This window comes from Lactuca saligna, chromosome 4 (assembly GCF_052625555.1).
Source record: "Lactuca saligna cultivar CGN05327 chromosome 4, ASM5262555v1, whole genome shotgun sequence".
Lineage (NCBI taxonomy): Eukaryota > Viridiplantae > Streptophyta > Magnoliopsida > Asterales > Asteraceae > Lactuca > Lactuca saligna.
In genome coordinates, this window is record NC_136420.1 from 39,598,823 (window position 1) to 39,615,127 (window position 16,305).

At 35.3% G+C, this 16,305-nt stretch overlaps 2 protein-coding genes across 2 annotated transcripts; one reads left to right on the top strand and one right to left on the bottom strand.

The window, feature by feature from the left end:
- Positions 1 to 6,206: 6,206 nt before the first annotated feature.
- LOC145041659 (uncharacterized) lies at positions 6,207 to 11,890 on the top strand. The gene is made up of 8 exons (XM_078989800.1): positions 6,207 to 7,145; positions 7,223 to 7,411; positions 7,500 to 7,775; positions 7,862 to 7,964; positions 8,069 to 8,254; positions 8,395 to 10,556; positions 10,645 to 11,189; positions 11,342 to 11,890. The coding sequence occupies exons 1-8, from the start codon at positions 6,924 to 6,926 to the stop codon at positions 11,349 to 11,351; spliced, it is 3,693 nt and encodes a 1,230-aa protein (XP_078845926.1). The 5' UTR covers positions 6,207 to 6,923; the 3' UTR covers positions 11,352 to 11,890.
- Positions 11,891 to 12,058: 168 nt separating this feature from the next.
- On the bottom strand, positions 12,059 to 15,584 carry LOC145041660 (DEAD-box ATP-dependent RNA helicase 31-like). The gene is made up of 10 exons (XM_078989801.1): positions 14,399 to 15,584; positions 14,212 to 14,318; positions 14,068 to 14,123; positions 13,752 to 13,976; positions 13,459 to 13,665; positions 13,266 to 13,352; positions 13,080 to 13,175; positions 12,758 to 12,973; positions 12,498 to 12,680; positions 12,059 to 12,416 (listed from the first exon to the last, which is right to left on the bottom strand). Exons 1-10 carry the CDS (start codon positions 15,361 to 15,363, stop codon positions 12,189 to 12,191), a joined length of 2,370 nt encoding a protein of 789 aa, XP_078845927.1. The 5' UTR covers positions 15,364 to 15,584; the 3' UTR covers positions 12,059 to 12,188.
- Positions 15,585 to 16,305: the final 721 nt, after the last annotated feature.

Genomic DNA, 16,305 nt, shown 5'->3' on the forward strand with positions numbered 1-16,305 from the left:
CGAGCGGACAACTTACGCATCACGAGAAAAAAGCGGAACATGAACAAAAGATTTAATTATATTTATTTAAGTCGATTTATAATAAAATACTTATAACCTATTTTTTCGGAAAACAATACAAATTCAACCAATAAAAATATCTTAAAATCAAATAAAGTGTCCATATAGAAAAACAATGTTTTTTTAGTAAAACTCTTATTTAACTGACTTATTATTTTTACAATCCACTCTCTAAACACTCCAGACTATCAATCAATTTTGATTTTTTTTTTCAATAGAATGTTTGACTACTTTTTATTAGTTTTTTAACATGTCCTCGTGTTATCATCACTAATAGAGATTTGACATTGATGAAAACATGCAAAGATGTTTTTCCACAAAGTAATCATTTACTTTGTAGGTAGCATATATTCAACGATATAACAGAGCATTGCAGACAACAAATCAAACCACAAAAGATTTGGAATTCTTTTCATCTAAAAAGTGGACGAAATTAGTCGAATCTCTAACACTAAATGCATACATGCAAAAAGTTCGTTACCCAGATGTATACAAAAAAAAAGATAGTTACCCAGATGTGAACAAACTGAAAATTAAGAGTAAATTACACAAATGATCCTTGTAGTTTGGGTAATTTGTGTGTTTGGTCCCTAACTTATTTTTTTTAACTTGGATGATACATATTGTGCATTTTTGTTGTGCGTTTGGTCCATTTCTTACCTCAAAAGACTATTGTGCAATTTTTAATTTATTTTCTTATTTATGTATTTATTTTTTATATATTTTAAAAAATTAATAGATCCCATATATCTGTATCTCCTCATCCTAAACCTGAAAACACATTTGCAGAATTTAAATTGGGTCCCACCGGTCAACATATAATCTTTCATCCTCCTCAACTTCTATTTTCTTTCCATCTTTAGTGACATCGACGTTTTCATCATCCCTTTTTTTCGGTCCTTCAACTTCGGCGAATCAACACCACAACCTTTCTATTGGGTTGTGGTGGTGAAAAATTCAATGAAGAGATAGTGGGTTGTGGGAGATAAGATAAAGATATGTGGGGTGTATTGTTTTTTTAATATATAAAAAATAAATACATAAATAAGAAAATTAATTAAAAATAAATTAAAAAGGGCACAATAGTCTTTTGAGGTAAGACATGGACCAAACGCACAACAAAAATAAACAGTAGGGATCATCCGAGTTAAAAAATAAATTAGGGGCTAAACGCACAAATTACCTAAACCATAGAGACCATTCGTATAATTTACTCTTACATTTTCGGTTTGTTCTTGGTAATTTTTTTTTTTTTTTTTTTTTGTATATATCTAGGTAACGAACTTTTTGGAAGTGTTCACACATGACCATTATGATCGGATGTAACATGCTACAACCGCTCATAATGGCCATATGTGAACACTTCCAAAAAGTTCATTACAGATGTGTAAAAAAATAGTTACCTAAATGTGAACAAACCGAAAAGTTAATTACCATAATTAAGTCTATTTCCCATTCCAGTTTCTTGTTATTCATCCCACCTGCTTCTAAATTCATTGCAACAATGTTTCTCTCGGATGGATTTGATTTCAGTTCTTTTTCGCTTGGATCGGTGATCTCCAATTCCATCTATGGAAACTCAGTTGACTATAGTGACGAACTTCATGTTAAAAGAAGGTTCCCGTCGAGGCTAGGAAGGACTAGTTGTCATCCAATGAATCGTTATTGACTTTTATTTTTGTCGCCCAAGTGTTATGACTGGAAAATCTATTGCTTTTGGGATAAGATTGGGTTTTCATTTATGTATTTTTATTGGTTTATGAAAATTCAATTGATCAGTAGAATTACCGGAAAGAGGAAGAGCCAATCAATATCGAGACGACGGCCGTCGTCTCTTGAAGATGAAGTCACAACTGCTTCGACTTTATGATAGATGGAGGTCGGTTGCGAAATTAATTTTCTTTTTTCAATTCTGGTTCTAGGTATTTCGTATTTTCTCCAACATGCTTCTACAATTCCGTGAAATTGATTTTCTTTGTTCGCATTTTTGTGATGGCCCGATGAAACAATGAACAGTTGGTATTAAACAAAGCTGAAAGGGTTACCAATGTTTCATTTTTGCTTGATGATGGCACAAGTCACATATACTGCAATAAATGGTATCACAATTGATTTTCTTATGCTCAGTTGCTTATATTTCTCTATTATTTTGTGTTTTCCCAGTATAATTTAGGTGGTTGTTGTGTTTTAGGGTATATGAACCAGTACATGGAAAGGACATGGAAGCAATGATATTCCTTCAATTCAGTCTTCGTTTCAGGTTTCAAAAGTAAGTTCTTCACTCCATATATAATCAAATTTGTACATGGTGACATAACAGAAATACATGAAGGTGACTTTGAGCAAAGCAAAACTTCTTAGAAATCCTAAAATCAAGCTTTTTCAGGCCTTATGGTGTTTTAGATTGTTGTCTTTTTTTTTGCTATGTGTTTTAGATTATTCTCTTTTCTTTGGTTATAAACAAAAAAATTTGATTTTTATGGCAGAAAGACTTTAGAAGATATAGCTTTGTTATTTGTTTTATGTAATTTACTTTGTTGGAATATGAAAATAGGGGTAAAAGAGTAATTTTTTACTAGGCCTGATTGAATTTGGGATTTAATGGTTTTTGCAGAAACCATGGAGTTCCTGCTTATTTCAAAGACATGGACTTCTTGTGTGGTTAAACAATTTCCACTATGTGAGTATTCATCATTACATTTTCATTGAGGGGATGTAGGACATAATAGTGTCATTTATTCTATGAATACTATTCTTTCATCATTCCATTCCATTCCACCTTCATAAAAATTGCAACATATCTTTTTTAGGAAAGATATTTATGTTGCTTAACTGAGTTAATAAAAGAGGTTGTTACTATTTTCAGTTATTATTGGTTATATCTTTCATCTTTTATTTATTAATAATTTTCATTTTGTTTTTTCTTTATATAGATTCTACTTCTACATCATATTAATGTACATGTCAATGATTTGGATGCTAAGGGAGTTGAATTTTTTTTTTCATCCATCAGAAATCAAGTGGTAACAACAGGAAAAGCAAGGGATAAAAGAATCACTTTTGTGTTAAGAGCATGTTTTATTAGATGACCAAGTGAAAATTCATCACATACCAGGATGAGCACTAAAAGAGAACTGCAAAACAATTGCAATGATGCGAGTGTGAATTTTGTTGTAATGACAAATTAGGTAAAATATAATATGGCACATAACTATCTATAAGGTATTATAGATTACCGATCAATTTGGTTGAAACCTTATCATCATTTATTGTTGCTTAGGATATAAGAAAGATGAACACTTGAAGATTGATGGTGTTGCTGATCTACCAGAGGCCTTAGATTTAGTTATGCTGACACTGATTCCAAAGCACATGGCAAACGTGATATCAAAGAAAATAATTTTTTTGAATGTGATCCAAAGACGACATTGACAAAAACAACAAATTATAACCACGTAGTTCAGGTTTAGAACATTTCTACCTATTACTGTCTCTTTCAAAGTCCTTGCGACCAACATAATGTATGCCTTGTGAAGTTTTAACAAGTTAGAAAAAGAGATTGCTTATGAAAATTTTAATTTTGTTGCCTAATTAGGCAAGAATATAGGCATGGTTGTATAGAGTTACCATATAATAAGATGGCTTTGGTATTAAATGCCATGTTTAGCACCTTTCATAAAATGAGTAACATCTTTTGAAATTTCATTATGAGCATATCATGTACTTGTGTTTTTCTATGTTTTAATATCTGCATATTTAATTTAGGGAACACTTTTATCAAATTATGTTGGTTTTTGGTTGCAAATGATGTTTGTACCCTTTTACCAATTTTTGTTGTTGCCAATGTGGTTGGCTGTTTAGTTGTTAAAATGATCATTTTTTACATTAAAAAATGTAAAAAAAAAAGGTAATAAAGCCAATTAAAATAATTTACAACTAGTTATATTAATAATTTAATATGGTTATATTAATAATTTAATATTATTAGGATGAAGATCTTATATATTAATGTTTTCATTTTATAGGCATAGTGATCATACGACCATAAAATAACTTACACATAAAAGAACCACAAAATTTTCAATAATTAAACAACAAAAATACCTAAAATTATCATTTTTACACATAAAAAAACTATTTTCTTTTCAGCAATTAAACACTAAAAATACCTAGAAGAAGAATTACAACTTAGCCTGATGACCTTTAAGGTCTTTAAATGATGTTTTCTGCAAGTTCGTTTTCTATGTAAACCGCCAAGTTGTTTGCGAGATAGTTATATGATATCTTAGTGAGAATGCGTTTTTTGAATATTTTCATTGCTGAAAATCCTCTCTCTGTTGTTGTGGTAGAAACTAGAAGTGTTAAGTTTAACCGAACCACTCTATCAAACAAATAATACGTTTCACATTTATGAGTTTCCACAAGACCATTTCATAGGTCAGCAATAGTTGATACACCACTTAGCCTGAGATTCTTTTTCATATTTATATTAAAAATCTCCGATTGATATCTTAATTAAATTCTCTCTTGCTCTGTAAAATCTTTAGGATAATATTTCTCAACAAGAAGACAAATCTGATCAACGTTAATCACTTTAAGGTGTTCTTTTGAAACAAAAATAGAACTAAGACTTAACAACTTCATCATCTTATCATTGAATTGTTTGTCTAATAGACTTAACAACTTCATCATCTTATCATTGAATTGTTTGTCCAATGTGGATGTAAACAAATCTACCCAATAAAAATGTTTAAAAGTAACATGATTATCGTTTTTTTGAGGCCGATATCGAGTAGAAGTACATGGAGGTTTCATATCCGACATATCTACTTAATGTTTCTCACAAAAAAAAAAAACTTTACATGTGCAAGTAAAGAATCCCATTTGTTGTTCTTGAGATCATTTAGACTTCTTTGTTGCTAAAACTGCCTCCGTGACATTAAGAATATCTTAGGATTTCTTTTTTAGAGCTTGAGAGAGTATATTAGCTTTTCCCATAACTTCTTTCATCAAGTGAAGAATAAACACAAACTCAAAAGATTTCAAGTAACAGTAAGTTGTATCAACATCTTTGCATTGAGAATAAGTAACAGGTGTATCATCAACTATTCCTTGGAGAACAACGCGAGTACAATCAAACATGTTAAGCAAACTGCAACCGAAAATAGAATAAGAACCCCAACGTGTATCACCAACTCCTCTTAATGTCTCAACTCATTCAAACCTTTATCACCAAGTTCCAATAAATGTTCAATCTTAGTTGTCTTTGCCTTTTGTAACTCATCATGATGCTTAGTAGAAGCACAAACTACATTAATTGTAAAAATTAAGTTTGTAAAAAATTGGTGTATAAGAATAATATCCCTTGAAGCATCTACCGATACTAGTTGTAATTTGTAAGCATAATTCAATCCATAGAACAACTCATAATAAAGCAAACAATATAGTCTAAACATGTAAAAACAAGATTCACTTTTTAAGTCATTGATCAAAACAAAGTAAAACAAGTAAAAAAAATAGTAATGTTGCCTCAGATCTCTCAAAAATCAAGCTACTAATCAAATTCTACACTTCTTAGCCTTCAAGGTGCGTCATTGGTCTCTAGAGGTCGATAATAGCATCTGACATCCAACATTTTTGAGAGAAAAATCGATCTATAAATGGTTTTTTGAAGATCGGTAACATATAACGATTCTCTAATCAATATGCCGAGTACTAAAAGTAAATATCAAAGATATTACAATTAAATATATACATAAAACATATTTTTAGTTGGTTAAATATTTCATTTTTCAAATTCAAGTTGTGATGTTATGTTATGATTGTATATGTTTCATTTTTAATTTTTATAGTTTCGAAATGAAGATATACACATCTACGCAAGTAAAAAAGTAAAATTCTTATTTCTTAATGCTTCTTGATTCTCATTCAGTATTATTATCACACAGTCTGGGCTTCGAGTTATGGATTCTTGGGCCCAATAGGATGCACAAATTAGGGTTCTATCATAACAATTCCCAGATCGTCATGTTTTTCAGCCATAATTGTGCTAAATCATATTGTACAATTTTTTGATTTTCGATTATATTTTAAATTTCTTAAATACTTTTTTTTTTTTTCTTTTTTTGTATAATTGCAAAAGTTTCCATTTTCTTCCAGATTGCGATCATCTATTTTCATCATTTGCCCAAATTTCCAATTGCAGTTTAAAACCCTTTACTTCAATTTTGCAGATAAAAAGCCCCCAGAAATTCGCAACGTTAATCTCTCTTTCTCTCTCTCTATATCCGATTTTACCAACACACAGAAAACCCTCAAAATTGGCGCTCTCACCAAACACACACACTCTATCTATTTCTTCGATTAATGATTCTTACTGATAATTCCAAGCGACATCGTAAATTTTATCCTATATGTTTGTTTGAAATTTCTCGTTGATTTCCAGATTGATTGGCATCGAATATAACCCTTTTTTCGTGTTAGGGTTTTGTTGACAATCCTCTTACCGATCTTTATGATCGGATTTTCTATGTATCATTTGAGCTTCCCGAGTAGTTTCTCTTCGTAGGAGGTCCCTTTTTAGGGTTTGTGTGGAGAGACGAATCCTTGTTGCTTTTGACAAAAAATTTCTGCCATTCATTTCAAATCAAAGTTCCCACCTTCAGTGTATCATCTCTTTAGGGTTGCTCATACACTTTTAGTGCTTATATGCGCATATGCAATTACATGTTCTTGTGATTTGAAAACTACGTTAGGTTTTGCAATCAAACCTCTTGAAAAATTTGGGAGACATCAACAAGTTTTGAACTTCGACTTGGGGGATTGAATCGCCTGGAATTTTGGGTAGCATAGAGTTATCTTGCATGGGCGACCATGAGGAATGGTCACAGCCCCGAGGCCCAAATGGGCTATTGCCCAATGCAGGTCCGTTGCTAGAGAGTTTAGATTCAGTTCGATGGTTGAAAGCTGAGGAAAGAACTGCAGAGCTTATTTCCTGCATTCAACCCAATCAGCCATCTGAAGAACGAAGGAATGCTGTTGCTGATTATGTACAAAGACTTATTATGAAGTGCTTCCCCTGCCAGGTGCTTCTTCATCATTTTTGTTTTCTTTCTTAATTACTGTGGTATCGTATTCCCTCTGATTACTTTCTGTGTTGCAGGTTTTTACTTTTGGGTCTGTACCCCTTAAAACGTATCTACCTGATGGAGATATTGACTTAACAGCCTTCAGTAACAGTGCAAATTTGAAAGACTCTTGGGCTAGTGAGGTTCGTGATATGTTGGAGATCGAGGAGAAAAATGAGAATGCAGAATTTCATGTGAAGGAGGTTCAATACATTCAAGCAGAAGTACGCTAACACTACTTTCTTACTAGCCATCAATCTTTTTTCTCAACTTGTTTACAAACTGATTTCTTTATGGTTTGTTTAACTACAGGTGAAGATTATTAAGTGCCTTGTTGAAAACATTGTGGTAGATATATCTTTTAATCAGCTTGGAGGATTGTGTACCCTTTGCTTTCTTGAGGAGGTTGATAATCTGATAAATCAGAACCATTTGTTTAAGAGGAGCATTATACTGATCAAAGCCTGGTGTTATTATGAGAGCCGCATACTTGGTGCTCACCATGGGCTCATATCAACTTATGCCCTTGAGACTTTGGTTCTTTACATATTCCATGTTTTCAACAATTCTTTTGCTGGACCTCTTGAGGTTGTTTAACATACAATTTACAAACATACCCTTTACATATATGTGTTTGGAAGCTTTGTTTATGAATGCTCTCACTGCATTTTCAGGTACTTTACCGTTTTCTGGAGTTCTTTAGTAATTTCGACTGGGAAAACTTTTGTGTTAGCCTGTGGGGTCCTGTGCCAATAAGCTCACTTCCAGATGTGACTGGTAATAGTGTATGATGATGTTTCTAGTTTCTTCTCAAGAATATAATTGACAGAAGTCAATGTTTGACTTTATGCTGATGTGGATGTATTCTTATAAAACTGTAGCTGAGCCACCTCGTAAGGACAGTGGAGAATTGCTGTTGAACAAAGTATTTCTTGATGCTTGTAGCTCTGTGTATGCTGTTTTTCCTGGTGGTCAGGACAACCAAGGCCAAACTTTTGTTTCCAAACATTTTAATGTTATTGATCCGTTGCGTGTTAGCAATAATCTTGGACGCAGTGTCAGTAAAGGTATCTTCTTATTTATTTTATTTTTATCTTCTTAACATTTATACGTATACACATTGCCTCTTAGTGAATTACATCAACAATAAAGCAACTTGATGTTCTTCTTGTCATGTTGTATGATATATGTAATCTCTTGCTTTCAGGTAATTTCTTCAGAATACGCAGTGCATTTGCTTTTGGGGCTAAAAGGCTGGCAATATTACTAGATTGCCCTCAGGAAAATCTAGTTGCTGAGGTCAATCAGTTTTTTACCAATACATGGGAACGACATGGCAGTGGCATTCGCCCTGATGCACCTGGTTGTTTGACTTCAGTATCTGAAAGTCAACCACTCACTGATATTTCAAAGATCAATTCAACTGGAAAAAAATTCAAAAACTCTGTTGGGCGTGAGAGTGAGGTAGATGACACCCGTTCCCGCAATTCATCTCGTCAGTTGGAAAGTGGAAAACCCCAAACTACCCCTGATGTTACTGCAGCTCCTCGTGCCCAAAAGGGTCATGGAAACTTAAATAGAGGACAGAAGAATTTGATATCTGGTCAATTGGTCAATGACATTCAAAGGTCTCCTTTTGCTAGAACAAGATCCAGTCCTGAATTAACAGATACATACAATGATGTTTCTTCTCAATGTAGGGTTAACAGAGCACCTGAAATTGCAAATCCCCAAACTGCCCCCGACACACAGGGGGTATCAATTTCAAATAGCAGCTATCGTAACAGGAGGAAGAACATTGATGCTTCTGTTGATTCGAATAATGGTTCAAGTTTGTATCAACATGATTCAGGCTTGGGATTATCTTCCATGAGTGAACAAATGCATCAGGAAGAACAAGATCTTGTGAACATGATGGCATCTTCTGGACTTCATGGATTCAATGGTCAAGTTCATATGCCAATGAGTCAATTACCATTTCCATTCTCCCCATCTTTTCTAGCAGGAATGGGATACGCACAAAGGAATTTTACAAATTTTCCAATGATTGATCCTGCATATGCGGGAATGCAGTTTCCCCATGGCCTCGTTTCACCTCACCTAAACCATTTCTTTTCCGGAATCGGAATGACAAATTCCGAAGATCCAATGGAACCCGTGAATGATAATTTTAACTCTCTGGAAATCAACTCTATTGATCATGAACATGATTCCTGGTCGCAGGGACAAGATGGGAATTCTGAAATTGTTCCATTAGATGTTAAGCGTCAGTCAACCTCATCAGGATTAAGTTATGTTCCTCCGCCTCTGCGTGTAGGTGGATCTGGTGGGGTAGCAAGAAGTCAACAAAAGTATAACAAAGAAAAGCGTGGGCCCATGAGGAACAACAATGATCATTCACATTCACATTCGGATCATTTAGAGAATAGAGTAGTAAATGATGATGAAAGAACTACAAGTTCAAGATTCTCATCTGCTGCTCACAGTAATTCATTAAAAAGTAAAACTTCATCAGAAAGTTCATGGGATGAGAGTTCAACAGTCTCCAAAAAGGAAAAACGTGGGAAAAAGGTAATTGTCTCTGCTGAGTCATCGAGCGGATATGTAAAAGGGAAGACCATGTTCGAGTCCACGTCAGCATCAGCACACCAGTCCGAGGACGATGACTTGGACTCTGAGGCGACAGATAGACCTCAGTCTGTGTCTTCTTCGGTGCATGCTCCAAGATACGAACTGGCTCAAACAAGTGGAAATGACTCAATCGTCCCTATAGCTCCAATGATTCTAGGCCATAACAGACAAAGAATGATGGATAATTCCGGAGCGATGCCCTTGACATTTTACCCCACGGGCCCACCCGTTCCCTTCCTGACAATGCTTCCATTTTACAATGTCCCATCACAACCCAGCCCATCTGATCCCTCAACCAGTCATTTCTGTGATGATGTCAGCATTGAGAATGGTGACATCATCAACAACCAATCAGAGGAATTCAATCCGGATGGTTTGAGAGGAGCAGCTCCTGGTGAAACACCATCTGATATCCTCAACAGTGACTTTGCCAGCCATTGGCAGAATCTACAATTCGGTAGGTATTGTCAAAGTCCACGTCAGCATGGGCCCACCGTATACCCTTCGCCTGTCATGGTCCCACCGGTTTACTTACAGGGGCGGGTCCCATGGGACGGCCCGGGTAGACCGTTAACAAATATGAATATAGTGACTCAGCTGATGAACTACGGGCCCCGCCTTGTCCCGGTTGCAGCACCACCACCGGTTCAATCCGTTTCCAGACCACCAAATGTTTACCAACAACGTGAAGATCTGCCAAGATACCGCAGCGGGACCGGGACTTATCTTCCAAATCCCGTAAGACAATTTTACCTTTTTACCCTTCTTTTTTTACTCCTTATGTTGCTTGCTTTCTCAGAAGTTTGTATTTTTTATTTTTTTACAGAAGGTGTCTGTAAGGGAGAGACATAGTTCAGGGTCGAGAAGGGGGAACTACAACCATGACAGAAGTGAGAATCACAATGAAGGTAACTGGAATGGGAATTCAAAATCAAGAGGCTCAAACCGGAATCATAGTCGTAACCAAATGGATAAATCAAACTCGTTTAGGGCAGAAAGATCAGTGAATTCATCATATAGACATGATACGTTTGCTACATATCAGACCCAAAATGGTCCTTTACATGGGAGTTCAAGTCATGGAATTGGGATGTATCAAAACCCATCATCTGCCAATGGGTCAAGTGTTCCTTCCATGGTGATGGTGTATCCGTATGAGCATAATAATATGGGTTATGGTTCGCATAGTGAACAGCTTGAATTTGGGTCAATAGGTCCGGTTGGGTTTTCTGGAGTGAATGAGCAATCACAGTCGCAGATAAATGAGGGAGGTCGTGAAAGAAGAGGGACATTTGAGGAAAATCGGTTATATGGGGCTTCTCTACAACAACGATCTTCACCAGATCAGCCTTCATCGCCACATAATCAAAGGTAAACTATTTTGCTTCTAAGTTTATCTTGATTTTTTCAGTAATCTCTTAACATCTTTTATATGAAAAAGAAAGAATGGCATAAATGGTATTTACCATCATAGCAATGGTCCGTAACACTAGATTATGAAGTTTTTGTATTGTTGACAACAGGAGGATTTGATTCTGTTCATCTGCCACATCACTTGTCATTTGCCAAAGGTGATCATCAAGATTCCATCTGGGGCTTTACAAAACAAGATTCACAATATCATCACACAGAAACTCTCCTTGGTCAAAGGTAACAAGCAGATTCAAATATTCTAAAAAAGTAGATTTTGACATAATGCGCTTGTGTGTAAACTGCCAAAGTTGGGGGTTGTGGTGGTGGTATGTTGTTGGGAAGATTTTATTTTTCCATTTTGTTTTCTTTACTTTTTTTAATTTTGCATCATTGCCTTGTAGGGGCTGATGATGATTATGTACTTTTATTTCCGTATACAACTCTATTTCTTGAGATGTAGAATATTTTTAGGGTATCCATAACCCTTGTATACGTTTTGTTGCTGGGGTTTTAACTGATGATGATGATGATATTGGTTAGGGTTTGTAGTACACTAAGACACAAGTTTGTACTAACTTCCTTTGACCCTCTTGTGACAATGTTCAGTGTATCATTTATAATAGAAGAATCAAATGAAGAAGTCGTAGTTTAGTATTGAATACTTGTTTTGTTGAATGTTTTAATTTATCTCTAGATTCTTAAGTCACTAATCTCTACTTCATCTTGTATCGACTTTATTTTTATAAGCTTTGTGATCCACTAATACAAACAAAACACCCAATCAAAACTTGTAATTTCTATAGAAAAAAAAAAAAAAAAAATCAGTATGTCACAACAATCACAAACTCATTTCTTCCTGATAAAAAGATTGAACACTTTTCATCGATCAACTCAATACAAAAGATTGTTTCAATAAAACTGCAAAATTGATAACCATAAACAAAATTTGTCAAAATTTCACTTAGACCTCAATCCTGGAACATTCTTGAGCCCCATTTTACCAAGAACAAGCCTAGGAATTGCAGGAGGATTATCAAGCCCCATGCTTCTGCTAAACTCATTAGCAAGCTCTACTAGCCTATATTTATCCTTCCCAATCGTCTTATTTGAATTATAATACCCAAGCCATGCCTGATATGCAGATTCTTTGTTCTTCATTTCCACATTAGACAACGCCTTCTCCACCTGTAACAAATTTCCAACTCACCAAAGTCAACCTTTGACTTACTTCCACAAAAGTCAAAATCAAACATCTAAAACACTCACCTTTTTCTTTGTATCCGGATCTACTAAAGGTAAAGCAGCTTTTGAAATTGGCAAATCTTTAAGAGTAGACAAAAAGAACTCTTCCCATGGTGCTAACATTATTATCCCTTCACCTTCTTTCCCTTTACGCCCTGTTCTTCCTAGCCTATGAATGTACTGAGCTTTATCAACTGGAACCCCAACCTATAAAGATTCAACACTTTTTATATTAATTCCAAAAAACATGTCATTTTTAGTATAATTTTGATTAAACTTTATACCTGAATGACAAGTGTGACATCTGGATAATCCACCCCACGTGCTGACACATCAGATGTTACAAGAATAAGACCCTTTGATCCCCTAAACTCATCTGAAATTCGAGTCCTATAACTTTGTGGCTTTCTTGAATGAATTTCTCTCACATTTAACTTCAGCTCACCAAGTAAGTCTGCAACAAGTTTTGTAAACATTGCAGTCGTGCAAAACACAAGAACCTGAATTTAAATATATAATGAACTTTAACATCATACACTTGAAAACATGTGTAATTAAGAAAATGGACAACTTTTCTTTATTTTCACAAGATCCAAGAAATCAGACCTTATAGTCAGAATCATCTGCAATATGATCTTTTAGGAGAGTGTACAGTATCGAAAATTGCTTATCCAGTGGAGCAATTAAATGTTTTTGTTGGACCTAAAAAACAATAAAGATAAATGTCAGTGAATTCAATAGATTTTGTAACAAACATTCAAGAAAAGAATATTAATATTTAATATTAATTACCTGTGTGTGGGTCTCTTCACTACCTTCCTGGACAGTGTTGATGTATTCATGGTCTCTTTTTAAAGCAATATGGCAAATTTGGCGTACCTTTATGTCAAAAAGTAAATTTCAGAACTTTTTTCAAAAAAAAAAAATTGTATGAAATTATTCAATTATAAAAACTCGATTAATATTTATATTATAAAAAAAACACCTCAGGTGGGACAGTGGCTGAAAATAGAAGTGTTTGTCTTTGTTTTGGTGTAGCTGCTATGATTCTTTCAATATCTTTTCTAAATCCCATGTCCAATAAATGATCAGCTTCATCAAGAATTAAGACTTTGATGCTCATTAGTCTAGTGGCAAATCCTGCAGTATTCTCAATATGATCTTTCAGCCTGCCAGGTGTCGCTACAAGGATCTGAGAATATAAACATTTTTAATTAATAAAATTTAAAATGTTTATGACTTATGAGTTGTGAGAATTTTGGTTTTTGAAAATGTGACCTGGCATGGGCTTGCTTGCATGCGTTTTTGTTCAAGACCAAGGCGGGTCCCACCAATGACAACTTGGACACCAATGGAAGGATGGTATTTTAGTAATTTCTTGGCTTCCATGGCAGCTTGACTTGCAAGCTCTCTTGTAGGGCATATGACAAGGACAACAATTGGAGAACGCTTTTGATCACGGCTGACAGGTGGCGATTTTGCAACAACTTCGATCGATGGGAGCTGAAATTTAAAGTATTTTTAAAATCAAGATTTCTTTATAAACATGTTAAGATCACAAAAGTTATAAAAAGATGTTAAATTATAGTCTTACAAGAAATGCAACAGTTTTTCCAGTTCCTGTTCTAGCCTTAGCCAAAACATCCTTCCCTGAAAAGTTAAGAAAACTAATTAATTGAATTAATGAAGTATTTAGACTTTTTGAATTTTACATTGTTTTTTTTTTTTAAATAAGAACCTTTAAGAATGACAGGAAGTGTTGCCTCCTGAACAACAGTCATCTTTTCATAGCCAGCATCCTTAATTGCTTTTAGAGATTGTGGTGAAACTGCACATTGATCGAACCTGTAGAGAATGTATGGAAGATCAATTACTTGACGATGAAAACAATCATATAAGTTCAGTATCACACAAAATCTAAGTACCTTGTTCCACTCAGATAGGATTCGCTTCCATCAGGTGAAGCTCTAGGTGAACTCGATGCAATATTTTTCACTGAATGTCCATTTCCTAATACCTCGACATCATCATCGAGGTCTTCATCTTCATCATCATCATCATCATCTTCATCGCTGATCAATTCTCTGAACTTACTGGTAATGTTCTTATGTTCCTCTTCTTCATCTTGATCAGACGACATCAAGTTTGCTTTACTCATGCTCTTACCTCCTCTTCCACCTCTCCCCCTGCCATTGAAATTATCGTCTCTTCTTTTTGACACAAACCCATCATCCGCTCTTGTTTTATCACGAGAAAATCTATCATTTCTTCTGTCTACTTCACCACCAAATCGCCCTCGCCCTCTTGAACTACCAGAATCTCTCGCTCCTCTTCCATTTCCGAATCCATTCTCCCTTTTGGAGACGAACCCATCATCTCTCCTTCCAAATTCACCACCAGAACGCCCTTTTCCCCTCGAATCACCATTAAAAGAACCCCTACTTCCTCCTCGTCCCCTCTCTCTGTCTGAATCACCCTCTCGCTTTCTCTTAACAGTTGAACCAGCACCACCTCCCCAATCGTTTTCACCATCGTCGCTTTCGCTATACAAACGAGATTTTTTAAACGAGTCGGACTTCAATTCACTAACCCAGTCACTAAGTTCAGCTTCATCTTCAATTAAGCTCTTAGCGGACCGATCTTCAGAGCCGTGTTTGGAAGCCCTTGTCGAAAACTGCAACTGGGATTGAGCTGTCGTTATCAGATTAGGGAGCCCTAATTTCTTAACTGGCGAGGACGATTGGTACTTCATTTTGTGAGGAAATACCCGAGTGAAAACCTCGTTTCCCTTTGATACTGATGGGTTTGATTTCATGATGAACCGGGTTACGAGGAATGAAGACGATTTAAGGAGACGGAGGTGTGGCGGTGAAAAGAAGTTGAAGGGCATGCTACAGTGGAAATGGAAGCCAAGATTTTGCGGCGATAGGGGGCTGTGGTGGTTTGTGAAGGAAGAGGAATGGGAGGTATGTAAGAACGAGAAAAATGGTGCCGGAGAATTTGTGTAAGCGGCGGAAACAGAGGGAAAATTTTGGAGGGTAGACCTAGAGAATAGGGTTTAGGCCCTCTTCCGAGAAAAGGGTTTAAGGTCTTGACGATGATAATAAACGGAAGGTTTGTTATGGTGCGAGTCCTCCCATCCCACGTGGTAGTTGGATACATTTCAAATAGGGTTAATCATAACGGAAAATGACCTAAAAGGTAAAATTGTTTTGGATGTATACACCTTTAATATATTTTTTTTCTTATAAAATATATGAGTAAATTGAGTAATCTAACCCTATAAACAATTTTTTTTGGAAAAATGACTACTTGATCTGTAATAGCAGATTCCGGAGCACGATGTTTTGTTCCAAATGTGTGCTCCGGAATACGACATTCTGAAGTATTCATGATATTGTTCCGTAGTGGTTGTCGGTTGGTGGGGATAAGGTCCAGAATCTGGCGTCCGGAACGGCCATACATTCTGAAGTGGTGGTTCCGAAGAGATATATTTAGGGGTTTTCTATGTTTTTTTTCTTCCAAATATGCAATACATTTGTGTGTTCGCTACTTTCCAGAAGCGTTCCGAAATGAGTACGTATACAGGGTTTTTCCGAGTTCTAGTTTCTAGTGAAGGGCAATGACAAATGTATCGACGGATGTATGCAATATTTTGCTTCAGATTACACATGTTTTGGTGTAGATATAACCAGTGATATCAACTTTGTTGGGTTAGTTACGTTAGTTGCTTCCAAGTCCAGGTTATATACAAATCAAATTCATCTATATTTTCAATGTCCTAAATCAAATATAGTTATATAGATTCTTGACGATAACGATGTTAGATATT